The sequence below is a fragment of the Aspergillus welwitschiae genome (assembly GCF_003344945.1).
Source record: "Aspergillus welwitschiae strain CBS 139.54b unplaced genomic scaffold BDQ94scaffold_33, whole genome shotgun sequence".
NCBI lineage: Eukaryota > Fungi > Ascomycota > Eurotiomycetes > Eurotiales > Aspergillaceae > Aspergillus > Aspergillus welwitschiae.
Window position 1 is genome coordinate 124,962 of NW_020798727.1, and position 16,588 is coordinate 141,549.

The 16,588-nt window shown below is 46.4% G+C and overlaps 7 protein-coding genes across 7 annotated transcripts; 4 read left to right on the forward strand and 3 right to left on the reverse strand.

Moving 5' to 3' along the window:
• Positions 1 to 786: 786 nt before the first annotated feature.
• On the forward strand, positions 787 to 2,183 carry psoB (hydrolase psoB). The gene has a single exon (XM_026767432.1). The coding sequence runs from the start codon at positions 877 to 879 to the stop codon at positions 2,095 to 2,097; it is 1,221 nt and encodes a 406-aa protein (XP_026622917.1). The 5' UTR covers positions 787 to 876; the 3' UTR covers positions 2,098 to 2,183.
• A 233-nt stretch (positions 2,184 to 2,416) lies between these two features.
• BDQ94DRAFT_161678 (general substrate transporter) lies at positions 2,417 to 4,063 on the reverse strand (the record flags this gene model as incomplete). Its single annotated transcript, XM_026769412.1, has 4 exons — positions 2,417 to 3,096; positions 3,159 to 3,485; positions 3,525 to 3,854; positions 3,916 to 4,063. 4 exons carry the CDS (start codon positions 4,061 to 4,063, stop codon positions 2,417 to 2,419), a joined length of 1,485 nt encoding a protein of 494 aa, XP_026622918.1.
• A 462-nt stretch (positions 4,064 to 4,525) lies between these two features.
• Positions 4,526 to 6,245, forward strand: BDQ94DRAFT_181916 (phosphatidate cytidylyltransferase; the record flags this gene model as incomplete). Its single annotated transcript, XM_026774013.1, has 3 exons — positions 4,526 to 4,604; positions 4,800 to 5,197; positions 5,252 to 6,245. The coding sequence occupies 3 exons, from the start codon at positions 4,526 to 4,528 to the stop codon at positions 6,146 to 6,148; spliced, it is 1,374 nt and encodes a 457-aa protein (XP_026622919.1). The 3' UTR covers positions 6,149 to 6,245.
• A 768-nt stretch (positions 6,246 to 7,013) lies between these two features.
• On the reverse strand, positions 7,014 to 7,814 carry BDQ94DRAFT_173390 (uncharacterized protein; the record flags this gene model as incomplete). The annotated part of the gene is made up of 1 exon (XM_026772135.1): positions 7,014 to 7,814. The coding sequence occupies one exon, from the start codon at positions 7,812 to 7,814 to the stop codon at positions 7,014 to 7,016; it is 801 nt and encodes a 266-aa protein (XP_026622920.1).
• Positions 7,815 to 11,016: 3,202 nt separating this feature from the next.
• Positions 11,017 to 11,880, forward strand: BDQ94DRAFT_173391 (TMEM53 family protein; the record flags this gene model as incomplete). Its single annotated transcript, XM_026772136.1, has 1 exon — positions 11,017 to 11,880. One exon carries the CDS (start codon positions 11,017 to 11,019, stop codon positions 11,878 to 11,880), a length of 864 nt encoding a protein of 287 aa, XP_026622921.1.
• A 929-nt stretch (positions 11,881 to 12,809) lies between these two features.
• On the forward strand, positions 12,810 to 14,125 carry BDQ94DRAFT_173392 (uncharacterized protein; the record flags this gene model as incomplete). Its single annotated transcript, XM_026772137.1, has 6 exons — positions 12,810 to 12,997; positions 13,064 to 13,163; positions 13,225 to 13,293; positions 13,350 to 13,413; positions 13,494 to 14,011; positions 14,078 to 14,125. The coding sequence occupies 6 exons, from the start codon at positions 12,810 to 12,812 to the stop codon at positions 14,123 to 14,125; spliced, it is 987 nt and encodes a 328-aa protein (XP_026622922.1).
• A 583-nt stretch (positions 14,126 to 14,708) lies between these two features.
• On the reverse strand, positions 14,709 to 16,442 carry BDQ94DRAFT_161681 (MFS general substrate transporter; the record flags this gene model as incomplete). Its single annotated transcript, XM_026769413.1, has 5 exons — positions 14,709 to 14,947; positions 14,999 to 15,812; positions 15,863 to 16,032; positions 16,073 to 16,241; positions 16,299 to 16,442. The coding sequence occupies 5 exons, from the start codon at positions 16,440 to 16,442 to the stop codon at positions 14,709 to 14,711; spliced, it is 1,536 nt and encodes a 511-aa protein (XP_026622923.1).
• Positions 16,443 to 16,588: the final 146 nt, after the last annotated feature.

Here is a 16,588-nt window from a genome sequence, read left to right on the forward strand (position 1 = left end):
CCGTAGTACCACATTGAATCAAGCTGGCGGGAATATAAATACTTTGGTAGCCGTTGCTATATTTCGAGACAATTTTAAGCGCGGCGAAGGGCTGTTGTTGTGGAGCTATCATTATGATTTGATAGTAGGTGACCAGGTCCCAGAAGCACAGCGAGTTCAAAGATGTCCCGAGTAATGATAAAAAAAAAAAAAAAAAAAAAAAAAAAAAAAAAAAAAAAAAAAAAAAAAAAAAAAAAAGCCCAAAAGAAACAAAAAGAAGAAGAAAACGAAAAAAAAAGGAGAGAAAAATGCAATTAAGATTTAGGGACTTTACCATGAATCTGCGGTTGTAGAGGTCCAACCGGTCGTAAGGCTATAGGTGCTATTTGTAAATAGAGTTGAGCCGAGGGGTAAGAAGCATAGCATAAACAGCAATTCTTTCCTTGAAACTACAGCCAGGAGCATCTCAAGCAGATCCAGTTTTCGCAACGTACCCCGATTACTGAGTCGGGCCGAATCCAGCCCAACGGGCAAAACCCCAAGAAAAGTTCCGTATGGATCGTGAAGTGAGCAATGTGCGACGACTCTCAAGAGGTGTTTACTTGGAGGTATGAGGGGACAGGCAAACTGTCAGGATCAGTAAATGTTATTTACTATTTAGTCAATCATAATTGGTTTGTCATCACAGGTTAAGAATGGCTAGTTCATGAATTCGGCCCGAATAATTCAAGTCAGACCACCCGGCTCACCATTGTCTCTGTATAAAAGAAGACTGCAAACAAATCAAGATGGCCTTTGCATCTCCACATCAGAACCACTTCCTGGATCTCCATGTTAAAGTGACCTTCTCGCATCGTCTCAGTCTCTTTCATAGTTTTATTGACCTACATACCAGCAATGCTTATTAATCACTTCTTCGAATCCAACGGGTCCTTCAGCTATGAAGCGCTCCGGGCCGCTGGCTACAGCAATTACGGTGGTGCAGATCTTGGGGAAGTGATAGCAATATGTTCCAAAATCCGGCCTGGAAATGAAGAAGACTGGGTCCGCGAGTGGCGGAATGCCGCACAGCGAGCAGTTTCCAACGCAGACCACTCCAAAACAGCCAAAAACAGTGAAAGTGCCTACCATGGATACCTTCGTGCATCAAATTACTTCCGAACGGCGGAATTCTACCGCCGAGAAAATGTCGACGAAGATGAATTATCACAGTCTCTCTATAAAAGCTCCGAAAGTTCGTTCGTCAAGGCGATGGAGGTTTCGGAGTTTTGCTATGAGCCGATTAGTATTCCTTACGAGGAGACATCTCTACCAGGATATTTTGTACGATTTGACAGGACAGACAAGCCACGACGCACGGTTATCTTCAATGGCGGGTTTGACTCAACGGCGAGCGAGGGATGGTTTGCAATTGGGGCAGCGGCTCTGGCTAGGGGGTATAACTTCCTCGCCTTCGATGGTCCCGGACAGGGTGCGGCGATCCGAAGCCAAGGGATGCACTTTCGACACGATTGGGAGAAGGTGCTCACGCCTGTTGTGAACTATGCTATATCTCGCCCAGAAATTAACGCTAATGGCATAGTTCTCTTCGGATGGAGCATGGGTGGGTACTTAGTGGCTAGGGCGGCTACGCAGGAACATCGCGCGGCTGCGATCGTGCTCGATGATGGCGTGTATGATTTTGGTTCTGCATTTCGAAATGCGCAGCCACTTCTCGTCCAGAAGCTCGTGGAGCGGAAATATGACGCTGTTCCCAATCTGCTATTTGAGTTCGTGTCTTCCTTCTCGACGGGGACTCGTTGGGCTTTGCGTAATGGCAAATGGACCTTTGGTGTGGACTCAGCAGCAGAGCTTAGCCGTGCAACCAGCAAATATACGTTGGAAGGGATCAGTCATGATATCGTGACGCCGTGTCTTATTGTTGACGCTGAAAATGACCACTTTTTAAAGGGCCAACCGGAATTGCTGAGAAGGAATTTAAGCTGTGAATGTGAACTTGTTAGTCTGGGGGCTGAAGAGGGCGGAGACACGCATTGCCACCAAGGGGCCTTCTTTCGCCTGCATCAGGTTGTATTTGATTTTTTGGAGTCCCGGCTGCAACCGGAAAGGACACTCTAATTTTGCGCCAATGTGTCTCCCCTTGTTTTGCAATTATAAGTATTATGGTTAACATAGTATGATCGCTGTCTGAACATTGAATACATCGTTTAGTATTATTGTATAACAAAGAACTTAGATACGCAATAGAAAGTACACGCTGAATAATTTTCGGACTAATTTATGGGTTTTACACCTGGGAGAGATTTATGATAATGCTAGAATAAAACAAGTACATACAACCACAGGGTCTGGAGAACAGGGCTTCTCGTCCACTCAGCTGTACTTAAGCCGCACGCCGAGAGGTTAGTAGTTGTACGGGACCCATATTAGATAGCCTTCATTTCTTCCCCTCCGCGAGACAATCATCATCACCGTGCCGCAGATCCGATCGATCCCCATCAAAAATAACGGCAATTTCTTCCAGCGTATGACCCTTTGTCTCCGGAAAATAGAAATAAACCGTGGCCAAGATCCACATAAGGAAGACACAGAACACAATATAATACCTCCATCCCAGGTTCTCCATTCCTATCGGGTTGCAGAACGATGCAATGATAAGTGATCCGTAAACGGACATCATCTCGACGGCTAGTCCCTTCGAGCGAAGCGAGTAAGGAAAGATTTCTGTGGGGTACCCGAGGAGTAAGGGAGTCCAGGCGATATCATAGTGGAAGTATACGACGAAGACACAGACTATGACGACGTAGCCTGCGGCTTTGGAGCCGGTCTCGCTGTTGAGGGCCGAACAAATTGTCCATACTATAAAGGAGATGAACATGCCTATGCTGCTCCAGACAAATAACGTGCGGCGACCGAGTCGATCAACGAGGAAGGCGGCCATTAGTGCAGCGGCGAAGTTGAAAACTTGGAGGAAGCCGTTGATTAAGGTTTGCGTGTAGGAGGATGTAATACCGACGGAGTCTAGGACCAGGGAGAGGTAGTACGAGACTACGGCTATGCCGTTCCATTGTGCGAAGGCGCCGACGCAAATTGCGATCGTGGTTCGTTTGCGGTTGCCTTTGTTTTTGTTGTTAGTATCGGTGTCCGGTCTAAACAAGGGAGAGAATAGGCGAAATTACCTGGTGTTGCTACTAAAGTGGACCATCCCGTGGCTTCGAAGCTCTTCTCGAATTCGATGGCATGTGTGATCTCGGCTATCTCCACTGCAACAAGTGGTGAAGGCACTTCATCCGGATTCCTTTGGCCCGCGTGGTATATCTTTAGAATATCAGTAGCCTCTTGGATCCGGTTCTGGGCTACCAGCCAGCGAGGGGATTCTGGAACCCAGTAGAGGAAGGCTAGCTGCACCACAGGATACCCTGCTTGCAAGATGGACGGGGTGCGCCAAGACCAGCTTCCAGATAGTGATTGTGTGCCAAACGTGCACCATGAGGATAGAATGGCACCTAGGTAGTACATAGTTCAATAAGCCGAAGTATATTTACCACGATGTGTAGGGTATGCCAATTCCGCAATCAGCATCGGGCTTGGCTGGGAGCTGAACATCCCTCCAATTCCAATCAAAATGCGGGCTACTATGAACATAGCCAGATTTACCGACGCACATTGGATAGTTGCGGCAATGCAGATGAGGACAAGTCCGGTAAATAGAATCGGCTTGCGACCATACCAGTCGCAGAGGTTTCCTAGGAATGGAAGCGCGATGACACTGCCGATGGACTGCGCAGCCACTATGGTTCCCAAGAGCCTGCCCGTGGGATTGTTGAAGTATGTCTGCCATTGTTCCAAGGATTGCAGTCCGTTCATCAACGACCCTGTAATATCATGTATTTAGTCTTTAGAGTCACGCAAGTGACTATTGTATACACTCCTCACCATCGTAGCCAAAAGTGGAGGACGAGAGCAGCGGTATGAGAAGGACTAGGTTCAGTCGTAGCAAATGCGGTTGCTGAAACCAGTACTTGTCTGTGACTGGGAGTGCCGCTGCAAGCGATCCGCCTACGATGTTCGATTCACGTGTCATCGTTCCAGTGTGACTGTCTCTGCCTTTCCACAGAAAGACTGGGAAATCCGGGGTAAAATAGCTGTCCAAAAATAAGGTTTGGATTTTCTGGGGTCTCCGCATCCCTCTGCCGCTTCTTGTCGCCTGCATCGTGGTATGAAGCCTACCTCGACGATCCCTTGACGCTAAATGGTCCAGATGATTTCCCGGGGAAAATAGGGAAAAAAAGAGGGAAAAGAAAGCATCGAACAAGAGAGAAAAGAACGCAAGACATGGAGAAGTTATAAAATACCAAAATAACTTGATAAACTAACATACAAGAAGATTATATGGTGGAATAGAGGAATGGTACATCAGGGCGCACCCAGAACATATTCAGGACCTTGCCAAGTATTTTTGTCATACTAAGATTCCTGCCTGCTTGCTTGGAACGGATGATGACGCCATCAGCAAATACTTTGCTACACAGCTTCTGTGTGATTCATGCACCGCCAGTCTCTTCCCCGCAAGAATATGCAGATCAACGCTATACAGATCACTTGGCGGGACTTGAGCCAATTGTGTGGGTATGTTTCCACGGGGCGGATAGTAGCACTCACCCCATGACTTGGGCCAATCTCCTAGTCGGTATCGAGATACGAAAACTTGAAATCTGAAGGAGAAAGGAGAGACAAGGGCGTGTCTAACTTCTTATGTGGCTGGCACCAAAGTACCTGCCGGACCCCTGCTGGTCTTAATTGGCACTATACCCGAATAGTTAGTGTCTGCTTTGATAACCCCTCGCTTCAACAGATTCTTCCCCAACATAGCAAATACCCGCAAACTTCAGCGTTTAGACCATCACGAAGGCCTGATCAAGATCCTGATTCATTGGATATAATAATATCAACATCAATGATTAGAACAGCTTTCCATATGTACAGTATGCGTCCGAAGGTTCTCCGCACAGGCATCCGAACGCGCACGTGCCAAATGATACCAAGAAGAAACAGAAATTCCCCGTTCACCACATCAACAAACCATGCCGTTCCACAACAAGAATCATTCGAAAAGGAACTCAATTATATTGTTGGAAAGTTTCCTCCAGTAGCCCACGCTTTCGCCTACGGCTCTGGCGTGTTCCCGCAGAGTGCCAAGACCTCAACAGGTCCTTCCGTCCATGAGAACGCGCCACTAGCCATTACACAAATGCAAGGAGGCAATCAAAAGATGATAGACTTTATTCTCGGGGTCCCCTGTGCTGAGGAGTGGCACGGGCTCAATCTCCAGCAAAATCCGCATCACTATGGAGCGTTAGGCAAGTTAGGGAAGCGTGCAATAGCGCGCGTTCAAGAACTCGGTGCGGGTGTCTACTTCAACCCGTTTGTTACGATCAACGGGGTGCTTATCAAGTATGGTGTCGTCAGTATGGATACCCTTTGTCAGGACCTCACGACATGGGATACTCTCTATGTTGCTGGGAGGCTCCAGAAGCCTACGAGGACTCTCTGTGATGATCCACTTGTCCAGAAAGCAAATCAGGTCAATTTATCCTCTGCGATCAAACTCGCGTTACTGTTACTTCCTGAGACTTTTGCTGAGCAGGACCTCTATGCAACTATAGCGGGTATATCATATCTGGGGGATCCGAGGATGTCAGTTGGAGGCGATGATCCGCGGAAGGTGCAGAATATGATAGAACACCAGCTGGATGACTTTCGAAGACTGTATAGCACATTGCTTGGTGGTTTGAATAATGTCTCAAGTGTCGGATCCCCTGGTAGACTGCAGCAGTGCATGGACCCCTCTGTGCGTGGAAGTATCATTCGGAGTTTGCCCAGTGCGTTTCGCGGGAAGCTATACTTCGGATACCGGAAGAGGTATAGCACTGCCTTGGATGCGCATAGTTCCTCTTCACGGGGACGTAAGAGTTTGCCACGCTGCACCCTTGACTTTAACATTGCTGGGGATACTGGTTTGCGACAACAGGTTGAACAGGCAATTCGGAAGACGGTGCGATGGCCGAGTTTTACCCAAAGCATAAAGAGTGCTGTTACTGCTGGTATTGCAAGGAGCTGGAGATATGCTAGAGAGAAGAGGCGTAAGGCTGTGCTTGGTACACGTTAGGAAGTTTGTATTCCAGCTATTGGTAAACTAGATACATCGAGTTGATTCTGCATTAAGGGGCTTTTATTTCGAGAGCCCCTGAGAACTGAAAGGGTGCATTTATTAGCCAGGGATGGGATGCAAATGCAAGAGAATCTATTAACACAGAAAGTGTCTACCGTCAAGAGTGACATGCGTCGCATGACCAATTGTGACCAACATAGATTACATCAGCCCTACCACATCGTTCATCACCGCATCTTGTTCCCAGTGAATGATTCACTGGTTTTCACGCTGTCATCATGCCACAATCCTTCCCAAACTTTAACAAAGATAGGTATCCAATCTCCTCCTCCAAATCTCCCAGATGTTGGAACTATCGCGAAAATCCACTTTCCCTAACAGACCAATAGATGGACGCGCCGGTGACGCGTCGACGTCACATATAGAGAAACTTAGATGAGGTCGGATCGTGTTAGATCAGATTAGATTGAACCTATTTATTGCTGAGATGAGTGCATACAGGAAACTAATTCAATACCTGGGAACGCTACGCCAGACTAGTGACTCAATACATAGCTATTAAGATGAATAAGCTTCTTTTTGATTAGACATAACACAAGGCGATTTCAAATCGTATGAAGACAGCATGTGCGGTTCAGAGACCCAAAATAGTCCATGAGCAGCCATCATACATATTCCATTCATACGTGTACCGTAAAGGTAAAGTGATCAGGACGTGCGTGTGTCATAACAACCACCGTTGGACTCCTAGCAGTCACTGGCTGGGTTTCAATGCCAGCACTGACGCATCCCAACACCGACACACCATCTGCTGCTCACGTTCGCAGCTTCCACTTGGACGATATGGAATAAGCGTACCTTCTCAGTCTCGCGTCTGGTCTTCCACTCTGAAAGAACGGGTATTGAAAGAGTCATCTGAAGACGCATCCACGAGGTATGCTGCAGTCGCTGGGGAATACTCTCTCTCAATTACTCTTCTGCTGCTTCTGTGTGCACCAATATTGGCACGAATAGGAACGTCATCTCCACAGCCGTCATATCCAAGAGCAATAGGCCATTCATCACTCTCCGAGCTGGACGAAGAAGGAGTCTCTGGATCGGCGTAGCCATCACGAACCGCAGTTTTCTCGAAACTAATTTTGATTTCTCTGAGGATGTCCGCCAGTGGCGAATCCTCTCCAGCAACTTTGGATACCCTCTGTGGAAACCTGTCCGCCTCTTTGAAAGACAAGGGATTGTCGCCAATCCGTTCATAGATTGCCACGAGATCTTCTATCACAGTGGCCCCGCAGGGGTGATAGACTTTCGCATCCCTGGGATCGACCATTGGCTTCACTGGTGGACGTACCCGGTTAGCCAGGAACTGAACGTGTGGGTTTCGTTCCTCTATATCTGTGTAACCTAAGATGATGTCAAATGTCATGGGGGAATCACAGTGTGACACCCTAAGCATATTAATTGGTATGTTGTAGGTGTCAACGTCGTTTTCCTCAGTGATAAAAAAACGCTCGCCGCTGGGGAACCACCATCGTAGACCTTGTTTCCAATGTTTAATTCGTGCGCGCTCTCGGCAGTAGCTTTCCTGTCCAGCCGTTGGATCTGTTTCTAGATCCATCGTTGGCCCCAGTGGTAGATGGGCGTTTGGCACAAGGCTCGAAGACATATTTGGTTAGGGTGCTGCTGTTTGTGAGATAGTGGGACTGGTAGAAAGGGAGATGATTCAGCGCGAGATATAAGGGCTTTATATACTTTTACTGTAGAAGCTACTAGTGTTTGGGCTTTCTGGAGTTTCAATAAACATAAGAGGCTTTTGCCAGTACTTGCATATCCTTGGGTATGAACCGCGATATCGCCTTCTGAAAAGTGGCACTACGAAGATTGATGCTGAGGAATTTGATGCGTCAAGCCCCCTGAATCTCGTAAGGGAACTTGCCAACAAAGAACACGTCCTAAGATTATTTTCCATATCACTAGATAGAATTGTCTATGGAGGCGAAGACATTAAGAGCCTACCGGAATCTGCAATAGTAGATATTTCTATCATGAGAGCATAGGATATCTCCGACTTGTCATACTAAACGCATTGGTAAAGTTGTGGCTGGATGGTACCAGTCTGAAATATCTTGAGAAAACATATATCTTTCCCAAATTACTCTTCTTCAGAACTTTCTGATGAATTATAATGATAGTAGAATTCACCGTTTGTTCGTGTAGCTTCTGACCAGTTGTTAAACTCGGCCAATGGTATTGTGTCAACGGATGGCCATGAACCAGTGCCATTTTCATCACTGTTACTAGCACCGTTAACATGTGGGCTAGGTGCAGAGTCGGTTATAAGATCAGCCAAAGTGGGAAAGGCAGAGTTCATTGTTGACTCGAAGTCTCCCACTATCATTTCCATTGGCCTATCTAGGTCACTGATATCAAACGACCCCCCGCCTTCGAAGCTCTCATCCGACAGGTAGTTATCATTGCCATATCTTCGGTAGAACGTCATTGTATTGTCGACCAAAGTTGCTCCCCAGGGATAATAGGTTCGAAAGCCTGAGCGGCTAGTGATCGGTGGTATAATCAGGCGTACTCTGTCTTCCAAGACATGCAGTTGAGGATCACGATGCTGACGATCAAATTCGCCACCAACAATATGGAACGTCAAATGGGAAATCTCATGTGTTACTGTGACGATATCAATTTGCATACCGTAGGTTTCGGAGTCTCTCATGACTGAGATATCGTAGCCTTCTCTAATTGGAAACCACTCAAGCAGAAAAATTTCCCAGCGTTCCTGTAGTAACCTTTGTCTGTCCTCTGTTGACATGTTATCCTCCGGTTCCATTTTCTTGTGATCCCGAACAGCACAGTGGCTGGGCTCAAAATCACAGTACCTTCGGTATTTAGTTAGTGCAAATATGGAACAAAGTGTGTTATGAGGCTCTTTAAATGGTCATATGTGATTCTAGCACTGATTAGGTTGCGGACCCTTCCCATAGTTCTTAAGACCTTGATCGGTACTTAACTAACTTATTTGGCCCTGATAACCGCTTCGGTATATTCCATTGAGTTATCCCATCTTATAGAGGGCCCCCATATAACGGATACGTCTGTGGATGTGTAGGTCAGTTTTCGACATCCCCGATAAAACAAGGAAGCGTCACAGTATGAGTAGAGAGTGGATGTCTTGTCGCTGGTCATACATTGCTCTATTCGCTTATATCGCTCAGTGGTTGGGAGATGGTTGATATTTATATTAAGCTCGTAGATATCATGAAGGCTGGGAGGCTTATTCTACGATCTGCAATAGGAGTTAGTGACTGTTGTGTCCTGACCGACCACCCGCATTGGCCAGACATTCATCCTTTGCTTGGGATATAACCCCAATCCTAACCCAGTATGCAAAATGCCAACAGTTTAATATTTGACCATCAGGTCGAGCCAATCTGGTTACCATAGATTTGAATTACATGATAAGCATCGTATTACAGAAATGTAAGCGAGCTAGTATGACCAGAGACTTTGGGAATAAAATCAGCCAGAGAATAATTGTGTTGAAGATGACAGGACCGATATACTCCTTTCAATAATAAGACCTATGATATTTACAAGAGCACATTTTGATTCGACACTGAGAGGGCTATGGATTGATACATAGGTATAGGATAGTTGTGTGACTCGAGAAATCGACTGAGAGCTAAAAATGTTACTTGCCTAGCAATATAATCGGCTCAGCAGAAAACTTGCCCAGGTAGATGAAAATGTTTGCAAATCAGAATAACGAGAAAGGAAATATGTATATATCGAGGAACGAAGGGAAGAAGAAAAAGAGTTTCTCAAGAGTGGTAGATAGAAAGAAAAGTTCTAGGAGTGATCAAATCTTATAAGAAATTTTCGGCCTCTATAGCTGAGTTCTCAACAGTATATTCAATCTTCCCAACAGGGGGGTTTGCTTCAATCAGAGTCGTCAGCGAATCCAATGCTTCCAAAGTATCAGAAAGAAGCCATATCAGTAAATCTAGGGAGGAAGAGCTTACTCAACTATATATGAAAATAGATAGATCACAAGAAAGAATCCTCGAAGTCATGTAGAGAAGTATTCTTTAGGCAGAGGAGTCTAATGGCGGCATTAACTGGCAATAGTAATTAGATCGATATACCTAAATTCGGCGCACTCTTGCAGGGTGCTTGCGGCCGGTGCAAGCCGTCAAGCTGCGGGAATAACTAGTTATACGCAATATTCTTGTGGTATAACATGTAATTCACCGTATTCGTCAAATACCGTAATTTAAAATGCAAGCTCTCCCTGACCCCTGCTGACCAATCAGAACGATCATAGCCAACCTCTCGTAGATGCCTCGTGGGCGACCTGGTGTCAAGTCTAGCTGGATTGTCGCCTCATATGCCTCAGCTGAAAGGAGTCACGACAAGCAGCTCAGTCCTTGACTGGAACAGGTCGAAGAAGAAAGACATCTCGAGCTCTACAGCGCACCTCAGCAAGCCGTCTGATTAATAATCCCAACGCAGCCGAGGTCCTAGGCCAACGGTGACTTGAAAAAATAATCAAAGCCATCCCCAACGACCCCGCCAGCAGAGCAGACATTGGCGGACAGCTTGGAACTAGAGGCTTCGGAGAACGATTTTGCGTTTATTTTTCAAAAAGGACGGGCTATTACAATGGTGGTACCTTTGTTTCAACGCCAACAGGTTCAACAGGCGTGCAGCGGAGCTGCCCGCACTTTTTATAATAAAATTCTGTTCTATATTCACAGGGGCCATTTCTGTGAAAACATATTGTGTCTTTCTTTCTTTCCTGGTTAAAGTTCATTACACATAACATACCACTGCCACTCGGGTAGGGCTTATACAAAACAATGCTGTCTGCGGGGTTTATTCCTTTGTCAGACCGAGTGTACCTGCGCAATGGCAGAAAGAAATCCAAAACGACCGGGACAGTCGAGCCAACAACAATCATCATTTTCGGCTGGGGTGACGGTATGCCGAAGCATGTCTCAAAATACGCCGATGGCTTCCATGATCTATACCCGTCCGCTCGGATTCTTGTTGTGTTGTCAAGCACCTTACAGGCTCTAAGCCAACCTGTTGAAGAGCGGATACAGGACATGATGCCAGTCATTGATACCGTGTTCCCTACTGCCACAGGAGATGGCAAAAGTGAAGAGCGAGTTCTCCTGCATTCTATGTCAAACACTGGCGGGATCTTCTTGGCTGCGGCCTTTACAGCCTACCAAAAACGCCATGGCGCGGACAATAGATTCCCCCACAAGCTTCTCATTTGTGATTCAACGCCCGGTGGGCTTTCTCTCTCCAGACAAGCCGGCCGTTGGTCGCGGGCTATGGCTGTGGGCACATCCAAGTTCTTCCCGTGGCCGTTTATTGTCACGCAAGCCTTGTGGTTTGTTTTACTCTGGGTTCACTACATACTGGAGCGGCTGCGCGGACTTGAGCCTTCTGGAGTATGGGCTGATCGGGTAATGAATGATGAGTCAGTCACAACTCGAGAGTCCAGCCGGCTGTACTTGTATTCCAAGGAAGACGAGATTATAGGATTCGAGGACCTCGAAGAAAATGTCGCCCAAGTTAAAACCCTGGGCTACCAGGCGGTTGACCTCGAGTTGTTCGAGGCCTCACCGCATGTTGGCCATATGAAGCTCCATCCACAGCAGTACTGGGGGAAGATCTCAGAGTGCTGGAAAGCGGCCATAGCCAGGAAATGATGGTTCTAATTGGCCGCGAACAATGGGTCATACAAGTGCCAGCTTTGACTCCTCAGAATCATGGACGAATGAGTCTTGCAAACTGTCGAAAAGCCATGTAGTGCCTTTCTTACATGGATCCCGAGCCGACGCCGCATGTTAGATGAGCAGCATGATTGGGCATATCACAATACAGTTTGCCCAGATCTTCGCAGCCATGCTTCCAGCGCCAATTACGGACTGAGACTGCTTGGAAACAAGTCGTACGCGGCCAGAATGACCGCAGCTGCGTTGGACACACAGCTTACTTTGGTCACGAGCAACAACAATAGTAGCTCACATTCCTGCTACGAATATTAGATTGAGATTATTTTTAGAATTAGCTTTCCCTCTGTTTTCCGTTCTCCAATTTTACATTGTGAACTGTATCGTTGATCTTCTTCTGTCTTCATTGACATTTGTAAAACCAAATATATCCTACCGGTCCGTTCGGGACCTCCACACGGGCCATTCCGCCCCAAGACATAAAGTTCTGAAACTCTGCTATTTCTCTTCGAACTCTGCTAGCTCACTTCATAAATGCCTGTGGCTAGAACCTGGTCGATGTTCCCAAGACACTGTGTGACCTGGGCGAGATGTTGAGGGGACGGAAGGGTGGACCCTTGTACATTTTATTATGAATGTCCAGTTACTCCCCATCGGACAGCTATGGAACATGTCCGATTTTGTCTATCGAACATTTTCCAAAGAACCTGTTTTGACGGGTGCCCTAGACCTCTGTATTCGTTGGACGGCGGACATTTGCCGCCATCGGAGGATCTCCTCGTCGGAAAAATCCCGTGTGGGGATTGGGAGCCGACATAGAATATCACACAGTCAATTAGCCTTAAGAAAGGAAATAACCCCTGGGATACATAGCACTGATCGTAAGTAGTGACATATACTGTGAAATGGACCCGAAAAATCAGGTATACCCTTCGTTCAACGAACTGCCGCTGCAGAAGGATGGCCCTGCCGGCAACGCATGGGGGCTTTGGGGTCCTGATGATCAAATTGGGTGTTTAAATCATCTTACAGATGATGTGGTGGCGAGAGCAGCAAGGGAGGAAATTAGAACTGGATCACGGATTTCTTTAAAGTACGTGAGCTGCGGCACTATTCTTAGATGGGGGTGGGGTGTGTATGTTGACCAAAATATATATAGTTGGGCTTTGAATGCCTCATCATATCCTACCTTGACGCGCAAAAACTTGGAGCTCAAGTTAATTAACAAAGCGCCTCTGAAAATTGCCCATGATGACGAGGTATGCTAAATACTCAGAAATTGCCAATCTCAAATGTATGCCGCTGACTGAAAAACAACAGTGGTCGTTCAACCCACAATGTAGCTCACAGTGGGATGGATTTCGACATTACGCTTACCAGAAAGAGGAGGTAAGTGGAGAAAAAGGTTCAACAACTTGATCATGGTATGACTGACATGCACGTAGCTATACTATATGGGTCGAACGGCAGAGGAGTTCAGAGAATCCACAAATCCGAACGGAGTTCAACGTAAGGCTGCTATTTCTACCGTTATCATGACACACATGTACAAAAAGAGCCTTTCTGACATGACGCGGTTTATACTGCAGACATTGCAGAACGGGGTATTGCTGGACGTGGCATACTCATAGACTGGTACAGCTGGTATCAAGCAAAGGGCCACACTGTCGATGCCATGAGTCCTCATCCGGTCCCGTTTGACCAACTAATTGAGGTACTGAGATATCAAGGGTTAACAGATAAGGACATTCGACCAGGCGATATCCTCCTGATTCGCTTTGGCTACATCAATCAATATGAGAATATGAGAGAAGACAAACGAGCTCAACTCGATGCGCTCTACAAGAAGCAAAAACCTGAGAATATTGGACTTGAGCCATCGGAAGCATTATTGAGATTTCTCTGGGAAAAGAAGGTCTCCGCCGTTGCGGGCGATACGCGATCGTTCGAAGTTTGGCCTTGCACACAGGCTCGGTGGCATCTTCATGAGTGGTTGCTTGCTGGATGGGGAATGCCTATTGGAGAGTTGTTCGACTTAGAAAAGTTGAGCAGAGCTTGCAGTGAAGCGGAAAGATATACTTTCTTCTTCACTAGCGCCCCTATGAATGTGAGTGATGCCTGAGCCAAAGGAATTATACTAATGATTAAGTCTGACGATGCATATGATAAATAGGCCCCTGGGGGTGTTTCAAGCCCTCCTAATGCTTTTGCATTTTTCTGATGTCTTTTTGGAACTTTGAATACGGGAGAGCAAGCTGTCATGCGGGTATTAGTGCCAGTCGGTGCTAAACTGGATCAAGAAGTATACATAGCGCAGTTTGAGAATGATAAACAATTTCAGTGGCCGTGACCTCATCCACGTACATCTTGGAGTGATAATCATCCGAAGATACAAACTAGTCTAGAATAATTCCGTGTATTAGGGATCGAAGACCTTCTACCGTAGAGGCCTACCTTGAATGTGAGAATATGAAGTGATTGATGACCCTACAGAGGGAAATAGGAGGTTCGCTAAGATACATGACGTAGGAAAGCTATCTTCACATACTTAAAGACAGATATATATTGGGTCTCTACACTTTTTAAGAAGGCGAAGAATACAGAATGATAATTTAATCTACAAAGCTGTATAACGGAGATGAATGACGACAGGAGAATGATTACTGATGTCGTAGATGATAATAAAACTTCACCTGAGCTTGGCTATCTGGAAACACATATCTTTGATAGTAATATATAACGGTAGACAGTGTCCCTAAAATGAACACGAAGTACATGAAACATTTCCGACATGATCAGGGATCCTACAGCGTGTACTTAAAGATAGGGCTACTCTCGCCCATGGCTGTCAGCTGCTCCGGTGTATAAGTCGCACGAACTTCACTTTCGGAGATACCAGCCTTGCGCTGGTTCAAGCGCCACAATGTATATTCGAGAGAACAAGCCGCAATAATGCCCATGGCGATAATCCCAAGTGACACACCGTATCCGACCACATAGTGGGGAGCTTGATCATCTAGAAAGACATTGGTTCCGATAAAGCCTAATGAAGTTAGCATGAGCTTATATTCCCATGAACAGAAAGGAAACTCACAAGCAGTATTTGCTGCAGCTAATAGCCACGCGATACCAATGGACCTTTTCCAAGACTGGGGAAGATTGTTTCCTGTCCAGGCCGAAATCCCTGGCAGCAATGGATAGATGCCGATTTGTGCTAGAATGATAGCAAAATACATGGGACCTTTGTAGGCGTCGACATTAGCTGATAGTATCAGGAGTATCAAAAATGATACAAGCATCAAGGCCATCGGAGCGACGATGAATGGAAATCGCCAAGCGAACCGATCAGCAAGTCGGCTACTTAGCCAGCTTGACACGGCACCACAAAAGTAAGGTGGAATTGTCAGTAACTGAGCATTCTGCGATTCAAAACCCAGCTTGTTGATGATTGTAGGCATTGTGTAGGAAAATGCCGCATTAGGAGCGGCGTTGACCATGCCCATAAGGACCCCTAGAAGAATCTTCCAGTCTAGCATCGTGTTGAGCAGCAATGACCAGGAGAACTTATCTCCCTCTCCGTTAGTGGACCGATTGCCGCTCTGTCGGAAGCGAAGATTGAGATATCGCTTCTCTTCCGCTGTGAGCCATCTGACCTTTTCATGACTATCTGGTAGGAGAAGCGGCAGAAACAGGCCAAATGCCGACGGGACAATACCCTCCAGGATGAATATCCATCGCCAGCCGGCAATCCCGCGAATACCATTCATTTTGGAGATCCCATAAGCCAAGAGGCCACTGAATGCACCAGAAATGGCCGAAGCAGTATATAGAATAGCAAGACGCTGCTGGATCACATTTGGTGGGTACCACTGGGTGACCAGGTAGACAGCGCCAGGAAAGAATCCCGCCTTATGAAAAAGTCAAAAGCATGTATTGTTGAGAACGAGGGAGAGCTTACCTCACATATCCCCAACAATACGCGGCATGCGGTTAGGCTTGCGAAGCCTTGAACAGAGCCCATACATGTCATCACAATGCCCCATGTTAGGACCTGGACTGCAAGCCAAAAGCTTGGACGTGTTTTCTTGAGCATCACGTTCGACGGTATCTCTAAGTCGGGGCGATTAGCTGCCGAAGTGGCCAATAGTATAATGCAGTCCATACGTACCAAAGATAATGTAAGGAACAAAAAAGAGACTGCTAGCAATATTGTACTGGTTTCCTACAAGGCTCAAGTCCTTATCCATCCCTTCAATTTTTGCATTACCCAAGCTTGTGCGGTCGACGTGGGAAAAGAGGTAGAGCAACGCGAGAACGGGGATCAGATGGCGGTCAATCTTTGCGTACGGTCAGCGAAAGAATGGGATGTTGGCAGAGCATCACATCATGAGTACCTTTCTCATAACTTGCTTACCCCGGTTTCCTTCATAGGCACGTAAGATTGCTGCCTCTTCGTCCGAGAAGCCTGCATAGGCGATCGATTCAAGGTGAGCGACATCAGGACCTGGCTTACATCCCTCTTTGAAGTCATGTTCCATTGTTACTCCAAGCATATATGTCACTCAGAATTATACCAATATATGCGTCGAATTCGACACCAAATCACTGATAGGAACGAGTTCACGTCCCGCGTTCTTTCAATTGGAGAAAGTTCACTCTCAATTTATTTCTAAATCTAGCGGTG

Coding starts and splice junctions, on each gene's coding strand:
- psoB (XM_026767432.1), top strand. CDS start 877: ATGCTTATTAATCACTTCTTCGAATCCAACGGGTCCTTCAGCTATGAA.